General features: G+C 29.2%; 2 protein-coding genes across 2 annotated transcripts; both read left to right on the top strand.

The window, feature by feature from the left end:
* The first annotated feature begins 438 nt into the window (after positions 1-438).
* On the top strand, positions 439-6,452 carry LOC111032393. The gene is made up of 3 exons (XM_022312698.1): positions 439-826; positions 2,697-2,768; positions 6,202-6,452. The coding sequence occupies exons 1-3, from the start codon at positions 680-682 to the stop codon at positions 6,364-6,366; spliced, it is 384 nt and encodes a 127-aa protein (XP_022168390.1). The 5' UTR covers positions 439-679; the 3' UTR covers positions 6,367-6,452.
* A 2,238-nt stretch (positions 6,453-8,690) lies between these two features.
* Positions 8,691-17,624, top strand: LOC111032392. The gene is made up of 8 exons (XM_022312697.1): positions 8,691-8,865; positions 9,316-9,489; positions 9,958-10,154; positions 13,914-14,040; positions 14,233-14,369; positions 14,446-14,577; positions 15,653-15,724; positions 17,387-17,624. The coding sequence occupies exons 1-8, from the start codon at positions 8,805-8,807 to the stop codon at positions 17,549-17,551; spliced, it is 1,065 nt and encodes a 354-aa protein (XP_022168389.1). The 5' UTR covers positions 8,691-8,804; the 3' UTR covers positions 17,552-17,624.
* Positions 17,625-18,219: the final 595 nt, after the last annotated feature.

An 18,219-nucleotide genomic window follows, 5' to 3' on the forward strand; every position in this document is an offset into this window, starting at 1 on the left:
TCTAATAAATGACCATAAGGCACCTACATTTCAGAAATAGAGTCGGTACATCATAATTATACCATTTTAAAGCATTGTTAAACGGATAAAATCAATCCAACCTCAAAAAATACTAATTTTAAAAATCAATCTGTAAATTAAAATATTGTATTTATTTATTTAAGGTTCATATAGTAGATTTTGCAGTAAAATTAAGTAACTTGGTATCTGCAATTAAAGATAAAGCAGATAATTTAATAGTTGGTTTAATAATATCTGGTATATACTATGAAAATTTTCCGAATAATTTACGTAAGTAAAATACATTTATATATCTACAAGGACAATAAATTATTGTTTTCCCAGACACTTATGTAAATTATTTCCTTATATTTCAATTATTCTTTATATTTTCAATTAATCCACATAAATAAAATATATCATTATTGTAAACTTATATAATTTTTATATTAAGTCTTTATATTCTGATTGTGTTTCTAAAGTATTTGATTTTTCAAAAACAAATGAAGTGTTGGACCTCTATGTCATTAATTGGTCAACATTAAATATATGTGACAAAGATACAGTAAAATATGGTCTCAGTCCAATAACATCTAATTTTTCTGATATGATAACTATTGTACGCATCTATTCTTAAAAACAGAAACAGAAAATATACATTTAAAATGAAAAAATCATAATGACTTTTTTTCAGGAAAAAGTTAATAGTGGTGTAACTAATTCATCTATGGATAAATCAAAAATATATGCTATGATACAAGTGTATCCAATAATTCCAATCACCATTGTTCCGGAAGGTTCTAGGAGTGATTCAACGTATTCTATAGTATGATTGATGATATTATAATAGATATTTACTTAATGGTGGATAGTAAAGTTAATTTAATCGGAGCATAATATAATAAAACTACTTATGTGTCCAATGTCAGGAATAATGACAAATATTAAGGAGAAATGTAATTGATAAATACAAATTAAAATAATAACAATTTTACTTTCACTCTTTGATAAAAATTTATTTTTCCTTTTGAATGAAGAACAAATAGATAATAAGCCCTCTAGTGCCACTTCACGATGTTATCAAGACTTATAAATATTTGAATTCTTTAAAAATTTGACATTCAATGTACCTACTACAACAATTTATTTATTTATCTTTCAAAATTTGACATTTATGTATTTTAAAAATGTTATATCTCTTCATGACAATGATATATTAAAATAGTCATAACGTATGCAATATTATTAATTTTGACATATTCCAAAAGGCGATTGTAAACTCCGCCAGAATATCGGTCAAGATAAAAAGGTAATAATAGGTCTATGGTAAACTCCACCAGTTTTTTTTTTACCTGGTCAGTGCGACAGTGCTCACATTGCCAAGTGCCTTCTCACATTAAATACGTTTACATCTATTGTGATGATATATGTCAAATTGATAAAATATTGTCAAGGTTAGATCGATTCAAATTATTAATAATTTTATCTTCATATTATCTGAAATCAGGATTTCCAATGATGATATCGGCAGTAGGTAAGGTATACGTAAAGACATATACTTTGATAAACATAATCATTCGTAGTCTGCGTATCTCCGTGTACATTTCCGATATTTCCGATACTTCTGATATTTGTATACGTCCGAACGAAATATGTCGCAAGAAAGTAATAATATAAAATTAATTACTGGCCAACGAGGCAATTTATTGGTTGTATTTAAAAATTATAAGTATAATAAAAATATAAAATACGCGTCTGGTGAAATAAAATGGAGATGCAATAACAAAAATTGTAATGCATTTATAAAAACTGTTGGAGCTGAGCAGCATAATATTACTTTAACACATTTTTGCAAATGATACTCACATTACTTCATGCCTTCCAATTTCAATCCAAACACTAGAAAAACAAGAAAAAAGTAGTTGTGTAAAGTGGAAAGCGGTGGAAAATATTCGTGATAAACCGGGTAAATACTTTCCTCTTTACACAACTACTTATTTCTTGTCTTTCTAGTGTTTGGATTGAAACTATTATGATTTTTTATACCATGATTAAATATTGATATGATATGATATTATATTATATTATAATTTTTTTTTTATAATATATCATATTAATTTTATACTACTATTTGATTTTCTTCACTGGTAGAGTTACATGAACCCAATTTTACCTGTTTTTTTTTCTGACGGAGTTTACAATAAAAAAAGGTACTTGTGGCTGAGTTTACATGCGCCCATTCCAAAATTATAATATTTTCACCCGTAGGTTTCAGCCATGCCCGGGTGGACGGTGGCTGCCTCTCCCTCCAGGCACCATGACTGCCTGAAGAGCGATGCCGCCGTAACCGAGATTTGAATACGCGACAGAGTGCGTCGCAACCGACGCTTTGGTCGACTCGGCCACTTCACCTCCAGTGAAATATTATTTTAGAATAGTTAAGGCGTTTCATCAAAATTATTGTTGACTAAAAAATATCAATATTTACCACTCTGCTCGCGATTCCACTACCAAAAGGTCACATCTCCCTAGGGTGGCCAGCCTCTCATTTGGGAAACCGCTGCTATACAGCTATATTATACGTAAAAACAATTAACATTGTAATTTAAACGCTACGGGTTACAGTTTTTTCCTTGGTTTTTAAGATTTTAAACTTGTGGTTCTACTCTAAAAATATTATCTCGTTTTGATTACAGTATTGTAACAGTACCGATCCAGCTACTTCATCTCAATGGTGTACTAACCCTTCAAAACTTTCATATGATCAAGTAAATATATTTAAATATTATTGTGTTCTACGAGGTACCCGTTGAATAATCATTTGGCGGAACCATTTAGTAATTGTAAAGAAATACGGCTATACATACAGATAGAGAACATATGATAGGAGAAACAAAATTGAAAAAGTATAGTGATAAACATGATGCGATAGGATAAAATGGACATTTTTGAAAAAAAGATAACCTTATAAAAACAAGATATAAATTCGGGTCGAGGAAAATCGTGTATACTAATATTTACCAGTTTTGCTACTACCAAATAGGGGGAGGACATATCAGTTTGCCAGTGTCGGTCTAGACATCCCGTCCTGGGGTCAATCGTAGGGCCAACGACCCTACCTTGCAAAAAAAATTATCTTCTACTGAAACCAAACAACAATAATCCTCGGGCATATAGATGAAATGAAAAACAAACGGAAGCAGGAAGCAGGATTTACTTTTTGAAACATCGTATGTAAGGACAATGTTCCAACCCGGAGCAGCTTTAAGTGTAGTTAAGGAAGTTAAGAAACATAAAATCAGGATAGTAGCGTTACAGGAAGTCAGATGGAATGACGAAGGTACCATAAACAAAAATTATTTTACTATTCTGCATTTATTGTGCTATGAGATACGATAATTATTGGTAAGTTTCGCATTACACAAAAGCCTAGTGCATACGATAAAAGATTTCAAAGTAATTAGCCATAGAATTTCTATGCTTATAGTAAAAGCCAAGTTGTTGACAAAGTTCTTCTAAAAATACATGCTACAACAGAGAAGTCGTAGGAGAAAAAAAGAAGAGTTTTTTATAGAGTTAGAAAGTATCTTCTCGAGAATGAATAATACAAAATACGAATCATGCTGCTGATATGAAATCGAAGATATGGAAATAACAGTTCTTTAAACCTACAATAAGGTTACATAGCTTATACGAAATAACAAAGAATAATGGTATAAAGCTGATTGATCTAGAAACTGGCAAAGGTTTCAGGAGAATGAACTCAATGTTTCCCTACTAGTACTACTACTAAGGGTACAAAAAGATTACCAGATGGACAATATGTCAATCAAATTGACCATATCCTATTAAGTAAAGGATTTGCAAATAATACTAACGATGTAAGAGTATACAAACGGGCAGTCTGTGACTCGAACGACTACCTGGTTGTTGGGAAGCTCAGCATCAAATTGAAGGCGAGACAGCAGTCTGATACCTGGGTGTATCACATATAAAATAACAAAACTCAAGAATGAAGAGATATGTAGATTTTTTCAAATAAAAATGGAAAGACTAACACAGCTAATAGATATAAGTAAGACCTAAGCTATTGAAGCTCGGGGGGAAAATATAAAAAACATTATTGTGAAGACATCAGAGGATGTAATCGGAAAGCAAAAGAGATCTAAAAGGAAACCATGGTTTAATACAGAGTGCGAAGAAGCATTAAAAAGAAGAAACAAAGAGAGATTTAAATGGATAGTGGATACAATAAACGAAACGTCGAAACCAATGGAATAAGATACACTGCAAGAAGAAGAGAAGCCCACGACATCTGTAGAGGGGAAAAAATAAGCAAACAAAATGATATAAGGTACAGAATCAGATCACAGAGCAAACAGAAGTAGACAATTAAAAAAAAAAAAAAAATTGAATGAGGAAAGGATATAAAGGACATAAAAAAAATTGTAAGAAATAAGCATGGAGAGTTGATAATAACAAAGATAGGAATAACGAAAGACGGACAGAACATTTTGAACAGTTATTATGATTATTCCAGAAAACCTGGGAATTCAATCAATGACTTCATTCACTCTATGTAGATTTCAAAAGGCGTATGATAGTATGAATAGAGAAAGTATTTACAAAATTTTAGAACATTTCCACCTACCACAGAAACTGATAGGACTAATTAAGGCTATTTTAAAAAAATACTATGGTAAAAATTAAGGTTGGTAAGTGGTAACGTACTGTTGAGAGGGGTTAAGGTAAATACAGGCCTCTGCAAAGTGATACATGGTCACCAATTGTTTTCTTTCTGGCTCTAAAAAAATAAGTAGATTAATGAAAATATCACCAAAAGGAAGGGGTATAATGCTTCTCGAAAACAACATAGATACAATGAAAAGTCTATAAGTAAGACTTAATAATAGAAAACCGAATATATGGACTTCAGAAGACAACGAGATGGAAGACAAACAGACGAATCCTTAAAGGTAGGATCAAAAAAGTATCAGAAATCAAGTACCTCCAACAATGGTCATTAAATCAAACAATATAGAGTATGAGATACCAAAAAAAAATAGAAATGATCAACAAGTGTTACATTGCCTTGGGCAACTTATTTAAATCAAGGACACTCAAAGAAATCAAAAGTTCAGCTATTTATCATACTAATACGATTGTACGAAGCCCAATGTCTGACCAAAAGAAAAAGTAATGATTGAGTGATCAAGATTGAGAATTTTTGAAAGGAAAATACTAAGAAGGATATATGGACCATGTCGCGACCAGCGATCGGAGGAATGGTGTAAATGACATAATGTTGAGCTATGTGACCAGTACGACAGGCCGAATATACCTGATGAAATAAAAAGGAAAAGATTGCGACAGGTCATATGTGGAAGAAGTATGATGCCACGATAAAGACAGTTCTACAAGTGAATCCAAAAGGGAAAAGACCGTTGAGAAGACCCCCGATGTGATGGGAGGACTGTGGCAAGGACTCAAGAAGGATGCATCTGACTTCTTCCAGAGTGAAAATTCGCATACATTAGAGCAAAATTACGACGAATGGAAGCGTTTATGTTTGGATGTGTGATTTAAAAGATATTAAAGAAAAATGCATTTATTTAAATTATTCCAGTTTATACTTAATATTGTCAACGAACTTATTTCACGGACCACGGACGTACATACCTTATATAAATGTATAGCATTGAGGATTTTGGTTTGTTATGATTGTATGTTATAGTACGCCGATACCTATTTGTCTTTCCTGCTGATTCAACAAACGTTAATTTATAGTATTAACTACTGAAGTACTAAGTAGGATTTTGTTTTTCTATACTTTCTACCAGTATGATGGTTTATTGAAATGAAAATAATGATATTAATAAATAATAAATATTATATAGTTTGATAACAACAATTTATTAATGCGGTCTAGAGCTATGTAAGTGATTTATATTTAATTTTACCGTACCGAGTTACGAACTCATTCTAAATAGAATATAGACTGTGTTGTGCCGGGAGCTACCACTTATCTACTGCATTGATTAATAGTTTAACAGTATTGTCAAACATTTTAATATAAAAATATCATTTTCTTAGAATACGAATTAGGCTCAGCGTTTTATCTACCTCTCTACATTGCATGAGCATAGTGATTAATTATTGTTATACATTAAGTTGTATTATTCTTTTGTTGTTTTTTTTTAGGGAGCTTACGCAAAACAATACTATGTTGGAATTGTCCTTGAACAGCTTGATACAGATGATTACTTGGGCTGTTGCGAATGTGGGAAATTTCTGGTATCAAACCAAATTATTGATGGATGGACGGCAAGACCTTTTAAAACGTGTCCTAAACTAGATCATAATTAACAGATTTAAATTTAAATATACATTTATAACATTATAATGTTTTATTCTGTACTGTAATAAAAGGTATTCTGCAATACTCTTATTAATTTATCTTAATTGTACGTGTTGAAATCATAAAAAATCATATTATTTCGAACTCTTATAATATGTATTCTGAATCCATTGACTAATGCCGAATGAATTAAAAAAAGGTTCGTTAGGAAGTCTAATTTTAAATTTTTAAAACTTTAATTTTCATTAACCTAATTTGCAACTTAACTGATTTTGACGACTTACTGAATAAATAACGAGTTACTTTTAATCAAATCCAATTTCGTTTATTTATAAATAATTAAATAATAAATTTAATAAAATTATTATTGATGATATATATATATTGCATAAACATTTATTTTTTATTGTTTTAAACCATATAACTAGCTTATTACATAATAAAATAAATAAATAAATAAATAACTTAACTTAAGTTAGAAAGTTAATTATAAGTTTTCAAATAATTTTTAACTTAATTGAGTCTCAAAAACTTGACCAAGCTTGATTACGTGAATGTTTGTTGTTGATCTAACATAAATGTATATAGAATTGTAAAAAAAAAAATTTAGATTATTTACATGCATTTTAAACTCTTTTATAAATAAAGTAAGTACCTAAAAATAGGTAAATTTCTTAACTAAGTATTCAAAGATAGTAAAAAATTTCGAGGACTTAACAATTTTTGAATATGGATACTGGTCACTTACCATTTTGTGTTCGTAATACAAAACTTGTTCTGTTTTGGACATTTTGGGGTGGGTTTTTGCACCTTTACTCACCCTCCCAAGTTATAGTCTAATTAAACGCTATTTTAATATTTTAATATCATACAAAATATTTAATTTAATAGGAATTGGAGCCAATTGATTTTGAATTATAACAAAACAAAAAAGTTCTTCCATGTTAAACGAGGATAATATTTAACGTCGAAAAAAATCAACTACAAACGCTCATAACACTTTAATTTAATTCTTCTTAAATTTAGCCTAAATATTTAGAAAATGTCATTGAATGAGAACATTTATAATTAAGTAGCTCACTGTGTGCAAAATATATAAACTCCGAGACTTCACATATATATAATCATTTCATTAGGCAGTGAGATGTACAAGTTGTGGTGATCATATTATAATTTATTATTTATTAAAGCCTTACATATTATCATGTAATAGTTTCATAACTTAATGTACATCAGTGGCGGCCCGTCAGGGGAGGCAAGTGAGGCTCAGCCTCAATTAACTATTGTAAAGAAAAAGGAGGTATATGTACTATTACTATAATTATAGTAATTTCCAATCGACTTTATGAATATTATATTCAATAATATAATGTACATTTTAAAATACAAAAGCTTTTTGTTATTATACTACATCATTATGATAACAAAACTAATTTATTTTGTCGTTTAAAATATTAATTATCATAGTACAGAATACATCACTGTCATCAAAAATCACGACGAAGATGTTCGTGGAACGATAAAACGATCTCGATGAAAATCCAAGATTTTCGAGAGGCTAGTAATATTTAGCCTCAGACGAGTTGGACGGCCGTACGATTATAAAATGTATCATGGTAGAGGGGACAGTAAGAATTGTATTATTGAATGAGGTTGAACGATTCGGGCCTCAGAGTTTGTCAACATTATCCATTAGTCATCTGTCGAATCGACGTAACTTCCACTGATATAGGAACTGGGAGGTTTTCATAGTGACGTGTAGTAAAAGTGTATACCTACCTATGATCTAACCACAATACTTTTATCACAAAGCTAAAGATATCGGTTCTTCTCAAGTAAATAACAATTAAAATTAAACATAATAATTAATAACTTATTTCATACATAAATATATATTTAGTTGAATTTATTTTGACATTTAAGATAAATATTAAATATAACATGGTTCACTATTTATATGTTCTTAAAGATTAGAATTAAATATGAATTTTAAAATGTAACTTGACACTCATTTTTATATTTTAACAGTATTTTGTCTCTAATATATTTTGAAAATACGTATCTGCCGCGGCCGGGCAGATTCTGCCTCACCCCTCATACGGTTCACGAGCCGCCACGGACGTACCTTAAAAAAAAGTTGAAACATTTTGACAAAAGTTTAGATGATTCAATTATAATATAATAATTATGAGTTATGTATTATTTACTCACCTGTAATTTTTTACAGTTATGTTAATTTTTTTCTTCAATAAATGGACATCGCAGATGTTCTTTTATTTGTTTTAATTTGAAAATATATTTTTAGACAATTAATAAATCACAAATAATAAATAAAAGTAAAATCATTCATTTAAAATATTTATGACAACAAAATATTATTGCGCGGAAATAATTAGTTATCACTTTAAGTAGAAACAATATCTCAGACATTTCATATAAAATTAAAATGAAAGACGTACTAGTGTTTATTTGTAGTATATTTCTGTATCCTCAATTTACAGTACAAGGTAATTCAATGATTTGTATTAAAAATAAATTATATTTAATTTTATCAGTGTTTTTACCAGACCCTTTTATACATAATATGATATAAAACTTTACTATGCACGCAATGACATTTTCAAAATATTTAGAATGATTTAAAACTTATTCTTAAAACGAATGATGTATAATTGGTTCTGTATAAGAAATACAATTAATAATTAAATATACTCAATAACATTGACTGACATAATGCCTCGGCTGTAAATTTTTTTTTTAATGTAATCATATATCATTGATTTCAAATTGAACACATAATTTTAGTGACATACGCAATTATGAAAACACTCGACGCCTGCTTAATACTTACCTACAGCACACTAGAAATGTTACCTACTTACTCACTTTTTGAAAATACTTATAATAATAATATTTTCATTTTATTATTTATTGTATCCACTAAATATGTTTCTAAGATGGCTCGGGCACCGAAAAACAGGTCATTTGCAATATAGCTGGAGGAATATTTAAAAGTACGTATGTATTCAATATAACTCAACTGCCAGAACGTTGTGATATAATTACAGTAGCTCAATTTGCTTTTGACCGTGATGATAGTATCAATAACCAAATATTGGAATCAGATAAAGGTAATTATAAACAACTTAAATACACAAACATGTAACTGATTTCGTATGTTTGGTGTTTGCTATACGAAATATGCAAAGTCCCGTTTATCATACATTTGAGGCGATTCGTTTTTTTAAGGAACATTCAGAGGAAACAGGATAATGTTCTAAAATATAGGCGTGTAAATAAATATTAAATATTAAAGTACAACTTGTGCACAATAAATGCTATAATGAACACCTTGTATTATTTCGTGATAATTTAAGTCTTAATCATGACAAAGAAAAAATTAAGGATAGTTTTTATAAAATCAAAAAGTCTAAAGAAAATGTTCAAACCACATGTTGTATCAAACGTCAATTTTTATAAATTTCAATAGTGAGTTAACTAATAAAATTTATGACAAATAGACAAGCGTATTAGTTACCTCACAAAAAAAAATACAATTTCAACGTATGTTATTATATTAAAAATTATAATTATTGAAGGTATAATAACAAGTTTAGTACAAGCTAACAAAACTGTTTTCACACGCATTGGGTTCGTGTATGATGATGATTTTCCGACAATATTTGATCCTCCGGACACAGATATATTTCAGAAGAACATTTTTGGTCCTTTAATCAATTTTTTAAATACAGCAAAAGTGAATGGTATTCTTATTAATTGTGAATACATATATGATGTAAGTACAATTTGGCATGGTCATTTTTTATTCAATCATAGTTTTAAAGTAGGAATATTAGAATAATTAGTTTTTTTGTAGGTACCTCTCGTCGTCTTTCAAAATAATGAAAATGTTAGATTTTCTTCTTTCGCCTAGTTTCTTTGAAAGAAATTATATCCAGTTTTTTCGTAATTTTGGGGAAGTGGTCGATAAGTAAAAAAAAACTCCCCATACTTTTCAGTATTATCGGCAACAACATCAACAATAAAATTTGGGCCATTGGCTCCCTCTGCTGTGCATTATTTGTCGTGCGGGACTGTGTTGTTTATCGTAATGAATATATTGTATACATTTTTGTTTATTACAATAATAAAACTAAAATAGATATTATTCTTCGTTAAAACATGTTATTTTATCCAAATTTAAACTCAAATAACCTATAACACTGTGTTATATATTTTTTTGATACCTTGGTAACAGTAATATCGTATGACATACTTATGAGAAATATTAAATTCAATTTCCAGTCATTTCCAGTCAATTTAACAATTTAACACCTCATAATTTTTTCAACTATAAAATTATTTGCAAATTTTCTTGATTTTACAAATTTTTATCAAAATTTGAACACGAAATCCTTATAACAAAAAATTAGTCATATGCATACTTAATATATTAAATAACTATACGTTTTTGTTTTTTTTTTTATTAACTGTTTATGGCATCAACTGTGAGGTTATTAGCCGGCGTTACATGTTTACGTTTACATTAATTGCTTACATACTTTCTTAATTTCCACTAGTTACCTATATATTTACAAATTTATTTTAACTGAATTACAAATATTTAAATCGGTTGACTCAGTTCTGTTGAGTTGACGAAATTGAAGAGTGTTTTGGTCGTCTCAGGATTGGGTGCTAGCATCTCGTATAGTGTCTCAGAAAGTTTTAGCTCAATGCGCCTTTCAATGAACTTTCGACATTATGTAAGTGTATGTTTGACTGTGATGATTGTTCCGCACGTCGGGCATGATGGAGGGTCTTCTTTGGCCATGAGATATCCGTGAGTCATGCGAGTGTGGCTTATTCGTAAGCGGACAAGAATTACCTCGTCCCTTCTAGACATTTCAAATGGTTTGGGCCATGGTAGTATAGAGCAGAGGTTCCCAAACTTCTTATTGTGCGACCCATTTTGAATTTTTTTTTTAATATAGCGACCCACAATATGAATGAATGACCTTTTTTTTTTACCATACAACAGAAAATTAAACTATTTTATTACATTTTATGTAATTACGAAAAAAATGTATAATAAGTATAATATATAGTATTTGACACGGCCGCTGGTAAACTCGTAATTGTCATAATCACAGATAAGGATTGACGATAAAACTGAATTTGAACTTTGAACATCAACAAAAAGTAATAGATGATTATATTTTTGTATTATTTAAAAAAATAGTGCGACCCACCAAAAGTATAATTGCGACCCACTTTTGGGTCGCGACCCACAGTTTGGGAACCTCTGGTATAGAGTGTTTAATTACTCTTAGCTTATTGTTATCACATTTTGCGGAGAGGTTTTGCCATTCATCCATGTCCTTAAATTTGGTTGAGCTTAACATGTATCCGTCAGATATGAGAGGACATATTCAAAAGCGGAGGTACCTGTTGTTTCTTTTGCTTTTAGATCAGCTTCTTCGTTACCTCTTATGCCGACGTGTCCCGGAATCCATGCAAGTGATATAGTATTTTTATGCTCATATAGCTCATTGATTATACGGCAGATAACTGGTTGAGACGAATTTAAGTTGTACATGCTGATTAAATTGCTTAGAGAATCTGTCATTAATAGATATTTCTTATCGTTAGTATAATGAATGCTTTGAATCGCTGTGAGTATCGCTAGGGATTCTACGGTACAAATACTACATACCTCATTAGTTCTTAATAATTGGATGTTTATATCATTTGATATTATGGCTAGTCCAGATTTCTGATCGATTTTCGACGCTTCGCGAGTCGGTGTATATTTGTATGTATTCCGAGTACGATTGCAGAAGTTCATAATGAAAAAATTTATAAATATTCTTATCAGTTGTATTTTTGTTGTATAGTGATAAGCTTAGGTCTATTATACTTTTATTAAAGCGCCAAGGGGGTATGTTTAATACAGTGCCTTGGATTGTATTGTTAATCAAGGTTTCGTTTTTAGCAATGAAATCTTGTTGTCTTTCATAAATTGCTCTAAGCCTGGTACTTTTTTTTTAAAGATTTTGTTGTACACTGGATTCTCTTGGTGTTTGGCTATTTTTAGTATGTACTTGGTTTCGAGCTGTTTTCTCCTTAAATAAAGATATGGTTCTCCAGCCATACACAGTATGCTTGGGACTGGACTGCTTTTAAATGCACCTAAAGATAAGCGGATGGCGAAATTCTGTATTGTATTTAGCATTTGTAAAGTTCTATGATTAGCAGCGCCGTAGACTATTGAACCATAATCAATTTTAGAACTAATTAAGGATTTATATATTTTAATTAAGCTGTCTGCATCGGATCCCCATTCAGTGTGAGCTAATGTTTTTATAATTTTTATTGATTTGAGTGTACGTATTCTTAACTGTTTGATGTGTTGCAACCAGTTGAACTGTACGTTTATATTAACAACTTATGAGAAACCTTATTGTATTCAATTGTTTTTACTTTAAATTCTAAGGAAAACAATGACTGTATTGATTTTATAATTACCTATGTGCATTATGCATGTTTTTTTGTGTGTCTTTGACACAATAAGTAAAATGTTGAAATAAACATTTTTACTACAGAAGTTCAAAAATATTATACATTCATAGTCACTATTATTTTATAATCATTTAAAGTTCAAATTTTAACAAAATTCATCAAGATCGCTTAATGTTGCAAATTGTTTTGTGGTTAAAAATGTCCAATAAATTGTATAACTAAAAGTAAACAATTTCAACAAAGTTTCTCATTAATAGTTCGTACTATGTAACCATATATGTATGTAATCAAAAAAATTATGCAAACACAGTTTATGCAATAGATATTGAAAGCTCAAATATGGACGCAATAAAATATTTAAACAAGGAATACAATTTTTAAATATTTTGTTGTAAATTATAAATATTATAAATGAAAGTTATGCGTATATTTTAAACAAGCAATAACACCTTCAAATGCAATGTTTTCCGGTATATTACATATTGACTTAGCTAAGTACCTACATAATAAAGAGGTTTTTACAACATATACGACTCCTTGGTGCTTAAAAATACTTTTTATTAAATTATATTTTAAACGTTTTTACTTGTACAATGGTTCATTTGGATCATAATATTATTTTTAAAAAACTGTAAACTAAACTTAAATAATATTTCTTTTATATTTTTAAATATTTTTTTTTTAATATTTTTATTATGAATGTAACATACTCGGAAAATATGAATTTCCAACTTAACTTTAGCAGTATTAATAAAAAAGTGATACTGCTTTCGGAACGTGACGAGGTGTTGTGCAAACTTAGTTAAGTAAGATTGGTTCTCGAGTTCAGTTTTTCCCATTATTTATAGTTCTCTAATAAATGTCCATAAGGTACCAACATTTCAGAAATGGAGTCGGCACACCATAAAGATACCATTTTAAAGCATTGTTAAACGGATAAAATCAAAGCAACATATAAAAATACAAATTTTTAAAAATCAACCTATAGCATGAAATATTGTATATATTTTACATTAATTGTTTTTATTTATTTAAGGTTACCATAGTAGATTTTGAAGTGAAATTAAGTAAGTTTGTATCTGCAATTAAAGATAAAACAAATAATTTAATAGTCGGTTTAATCATATCTGGTTCATACTATTACAATTTTCCAAATAATTCACGTAAGTAAAATACATTTATAAATCTATAAGAAAAATAAATTCTTGTTTTCCACAACGCTTATGTAAATTATTTCTTTATATTTCAATTATTCCTTTATATTTTCAATTAATCCCCATAAGTAAAATATATTATTATTTTAAACTTATATCATTTTTAAATTAATTCTTTATACTCCGATTGTGTTTTTAAAGTTTTTGATTTTTCAATAACAAATGAAGTATTGGATCTTTATATCATTAATTGGTCAACATTAAATATATGTGACAAAGATACAGTAAAATATGGTCTCAGTCCAATAACATCTAATATTACGGATATGGTTACCATTGTAAGTACCTATTTTTAAAAACCGAAACAAATAATGTACATTTAAAAAGGAAAAAATCATAAGGGCTTTTTTTCAGGAACAAGTTAATAGTGGTGTAACTAATTCATCTATGGATAAATCAAAAATATATGCTATGATACAAGTGTATCCAGTAATTCCAACAAACCTTGTTCCCAAAGGTTCTAGGAGTATTTCAACGTATTCCATAGTATGATTAATGACAATATAATAGTTATTTATTTAATTTTAGATAGTACAATTTTTTTTTTATCAGAGCATAACATAATAAAACTACTTATTTTTCCCAATGTCAGGAATAATGACAAATATGAGGGAGAAATGTAATTGAAAAATACAAATTAAAAAAATAACAATTTTACTTTCACTCCTTGATAAAAATTTATTTTTACTCTTTGAATGAAGAACAAACAGATAGTAAGTCCTCTAGTGCCACTTCACGATCTTATCAAGACTTATTTATATTTGAATTCTTTAAAAATTTGACATTCAATGTACCTACTACCAACAATTTATTTATTTACCTTTCAAAATTTGACATTTATGTATTTTAAAAATGTTATATCTCTTCGTGATAATGATATATTAAAATAGTCATAACGTATGCAATGTTTTTAATTTTGACATCTTCCAAAATTATAATATTTGCACAATGACGCACAATTTAAGATCTGCACAAGTGTTTACATTATTTATGTTTTACTTGCACATGATCAACTGTCCATTTTTAATTCTCAATCATAGTCAATTCATAGAAATTAACAATTTGTATTATTGTCAGTTTGATAAACATAATATTATGACGTAATTTATTATTTTTTATGTACAGCAGCAGTTCGTAAACTTTTTTAGTTTACGCCACACTAAACATTAAACAAATAAATAGCACCTCCTATAAATCCTCGAATCAAGTATATATTATAGTATAATGTGACTTAAAGTAATACTGACATAGTGAAATTTTTTTTTTTTTTTTGTAATTGATGCAAAGCCCGGTAAGACTTAGGCCATTAGCTGTTTGTTGGGGAGTATTGAATTTTTATTGAATTTTTATGGAACAATTGTGTATTTGGCAGAATTTCTAGTAGGAACCCGTAGGGACTGGACGTGCCCGGGAGGGGGGGGGGAGGGCCTACTACACAGCTATATTGTACTTGAAAACAATTAATATGTAATCTGAACGCCACAGATTATAGTATATTCCTTGTTTTTAGATTTTAAACTTGTGGTTATACTCTAAAAATATAATATCGTTTTAATTACAGTATTGTAACAGTACCGATCCAGCTACTTCATCTCAATGGTGTAATAACCCTACAAAACTTTCATATGATCAAGTAAATATATTTAAATATTATTGCGCTCACGAAGTACCCATTGAATAGTCATTTGACGGGATCTTTTCGTAATTGTAAAGAAATCCAGGTATACATACAAATAGAAAACATATGATAGGAAAATCAAAATTGGAAAAGTATAGTGATAAACATGGTGTGATAGGATAAAATGGACATTTTTGAAAAAAAGAGAACCTTATAAAAACAAGCTATTATTTTGGGATCTAGGAAAATCGCGTATACTAAGATTTACCAGTTTTGCAGCTATCAAATGGTGGGGGGGGGGTATTGAATATTGATTACTATAGCCCAGTCTGCAGGGAACCCGACCTAAATAATAATACCGTATTTTATCAAAAAATATCAAAACCATAATAAAGACCTAGGTATGAAAAAAATTTCAAAATACGGTAAAACATGTTAATTATATTATAATATAATTAATAAAATCACAATGTATAAAAATATAACTTAAAACTCTGAGTATGTATATCATCTTTATCGTCTCCTCTTAATATTTATAAATCTGATGTACGCGTGTTTGTCACTGAACTCCTCCTGAACGGCTGGACCGATTTGAGTGAATATTTTTGTATACATATTTGGGTGACGCCCTGGATGGTTTAGATTCACAATTGGACCCGAAAGGTCCAACCAGGAGAGTTGCTCAAACCGGGATTTTAAGATTTATATTTGTTTATATACGGTTGCTATTGGTTATAGGAGAGATATTAATATATTTAGTAGAAATTGGTAATTTTTTTTTCGTTCATTGGTTGCCTGCAGTGGTTCATCGGTCTGATCAGATAAAAGCATGCATACAATTGAATTTTCGCATATTGCCCACCAAGGTGGGTGAGTTGCACTAATAGCTGCTCGTCGAAGTGTCCGCAATCAAAATAAAAATAAAACATATTATTTATATAAAGAACAAAAGGCACTGATCGCATTATTACCATCGAGTCTCATATAGAGTTGGCATTTTTCACGGGCAATAAAGTGCATGGGATCAGCTAGTACAGGATTCTCAAACTGTGGTAAGCGTACCCCTTGGGGTTACTCGAAATGTTTTAAGGGGTGTGAATCTGGCCAACAAACCTACAAGGAAAAAATTCTTTAAATATCTTTACATTTGTTTGTATATATTTTAGTTTAGTAATTAAGAACGGTGTATTCAACATGTAATGATAAAAAATTGGACAGTGTTTATAAAAGTTTGAGAACCCCTGAGCTAGTATATTTTGTACAGTATTAACTACTGGAGTACCAAGTAGGATTTTGTTTTTCTATACTTTCTAAGAGTATGATAGTTTATTGAAATGAAAATAATGATATTAATAAATAATAAATATTATCTAGTTTGATAACAACAATTTATTAATGCGGTATAGAGCTGTGTAAGTGATTTATATTTAATTTTACCGTACCGAGTTACGAACTCATTCTAAATAGAATATAGACTGTGTTGTGCCGGGAGCTACCACTTATCTACTGCATTAATTAATAGTTTAACAGTATTGTCAAACATTTTAATATAAAAATATCGTTTTTCTAGAATACGAATTAGAGTCAGGGTTTTCTCTACCTCTCTACATTGTATGGACATAGTGGTTGGTCATTGTTACATATTTCATTATATAAATCTTTTGTTGTTTCTTTTAGGGAGCTTATGCAGAAACATCCTATGTTGGAATTGTTCTAGAACAGCTTGATACAGATGATTACGGGGGCTGTTGCGAATGTGAGAAATTTCCAGTAACAAACCTAATTATTGATGGATGGACGGCAAGCCCTTTTAAAACGTGTCCTAAACTAGATCATAATTAACAGATTTTAATTAAAATATACATTTATAACATTTTAATGTTTTAATTTATATACATAGAAATAACAGGTATCCTTGTACATTCTTAATAAATTATCATGGATATACGTGTTTAATTCATTAAAATAAATAATATATCATCCAACTACAACCATTATGATGTGTAATTTTGTTCAAAAATTGTAATTGTTTTAATGGATAGGGTTATGTAGAAAAAGCGAGTAAGTAGATGTGGCTCTGCTGAACAGTAGGTTACAAGTGGGTCACTGTAACTGAAGGTGTTAAATTTAAATTCAATAGGTAATATAAAATCATTATTTAGGAAAACGATTCTGACAGAAGACTGTCTATCAGCCTAAAATATTAATCTATATTACGAAGTATATTTAATGATATTAAAAATTAAGTAATTTATTTTACAATTATTAGTAATAAAGTAGATACAATTAATTTTTGCTAGAAAATTTCATTTGAAATTTTCATTGCTTGATTTCAATATAATAATATACTTAAGTTTATTTAATATTTTTCAACTGCTGCTATAAAATCTTGTACTAAATTTTAAAGCATTTTCAAAATTTTTTTTGGATGTTAAAATAAGCTTAAATTCACTCTAAATATTTAGAAAATGTCATTCAGTATGACAATTTATAATTAAGTAACTTAAATT

The sequence above is a fragment of the Myzus persicae genome, unplaced genomic scaffold (genome assembly GCF_001856785.1).
Source record: "Myzus persicae strain clone G006 unplaced genomic scaffold, MPER_G0061.0, whole genome shotgun sequence".
Taxonomy (NCBI): domain Eukaryota; kingdom Metazoa; phylum Arthropoda; class Insecta; order Hemiptera; family Aphididae; genus Myzus; species Myzus persicae.

What these genes read in the sequence shown, in the direction of transcription:
- LOC111032393 (XM_022312698.1), top strand. Translation starts at nt 680, where the DNA reads ATGACTTTTTTTCAGGAAAAAGTTAATAGTGGTGTAACTAATTCATCT. An exon ending in GTGATTCAACGTATTCTATA is followed by an intron (nt 827 to 2,696) that starts GTATGATTGATG and finishes TTTTGATTACAG; the next exon opens with TATTGTAACAGTACCGATCC. An exon ending in CAAAACTTTCATATGATCAA is followed by an intron (nt 2,769 to 6,201) that starts GTAAATATATTT and finishes GTTTTTTTTTAG; the next exon opens with GGAGCTTACGCAAAACAATA.
- LOC111032392 (XM_022312697.1), top strand. Translation starts at nt 8,805, where the DNA reads ATGAAAGACGTACTAGTGTTTATTTGTAGTATATTTCTGTATCCTCAA. An exon ending in ATTGTGAATACATATATGAT is followed by an intron (nt 10,155 to 13,913) that starts GTAAGTACAATT and finishes TATTTATTTAAG; the next exon opens with GTTACCATAGTAGATTTTGA. An exon ending in CAATTTTCCAAATAATTCAC is followed by an intron (nt 14,041 to 14,232) that starts GTAAGTAAAATA and finishes GTGTTTTTAAAG; the next exon opens with TTTTTGATTTTTCAATAACA.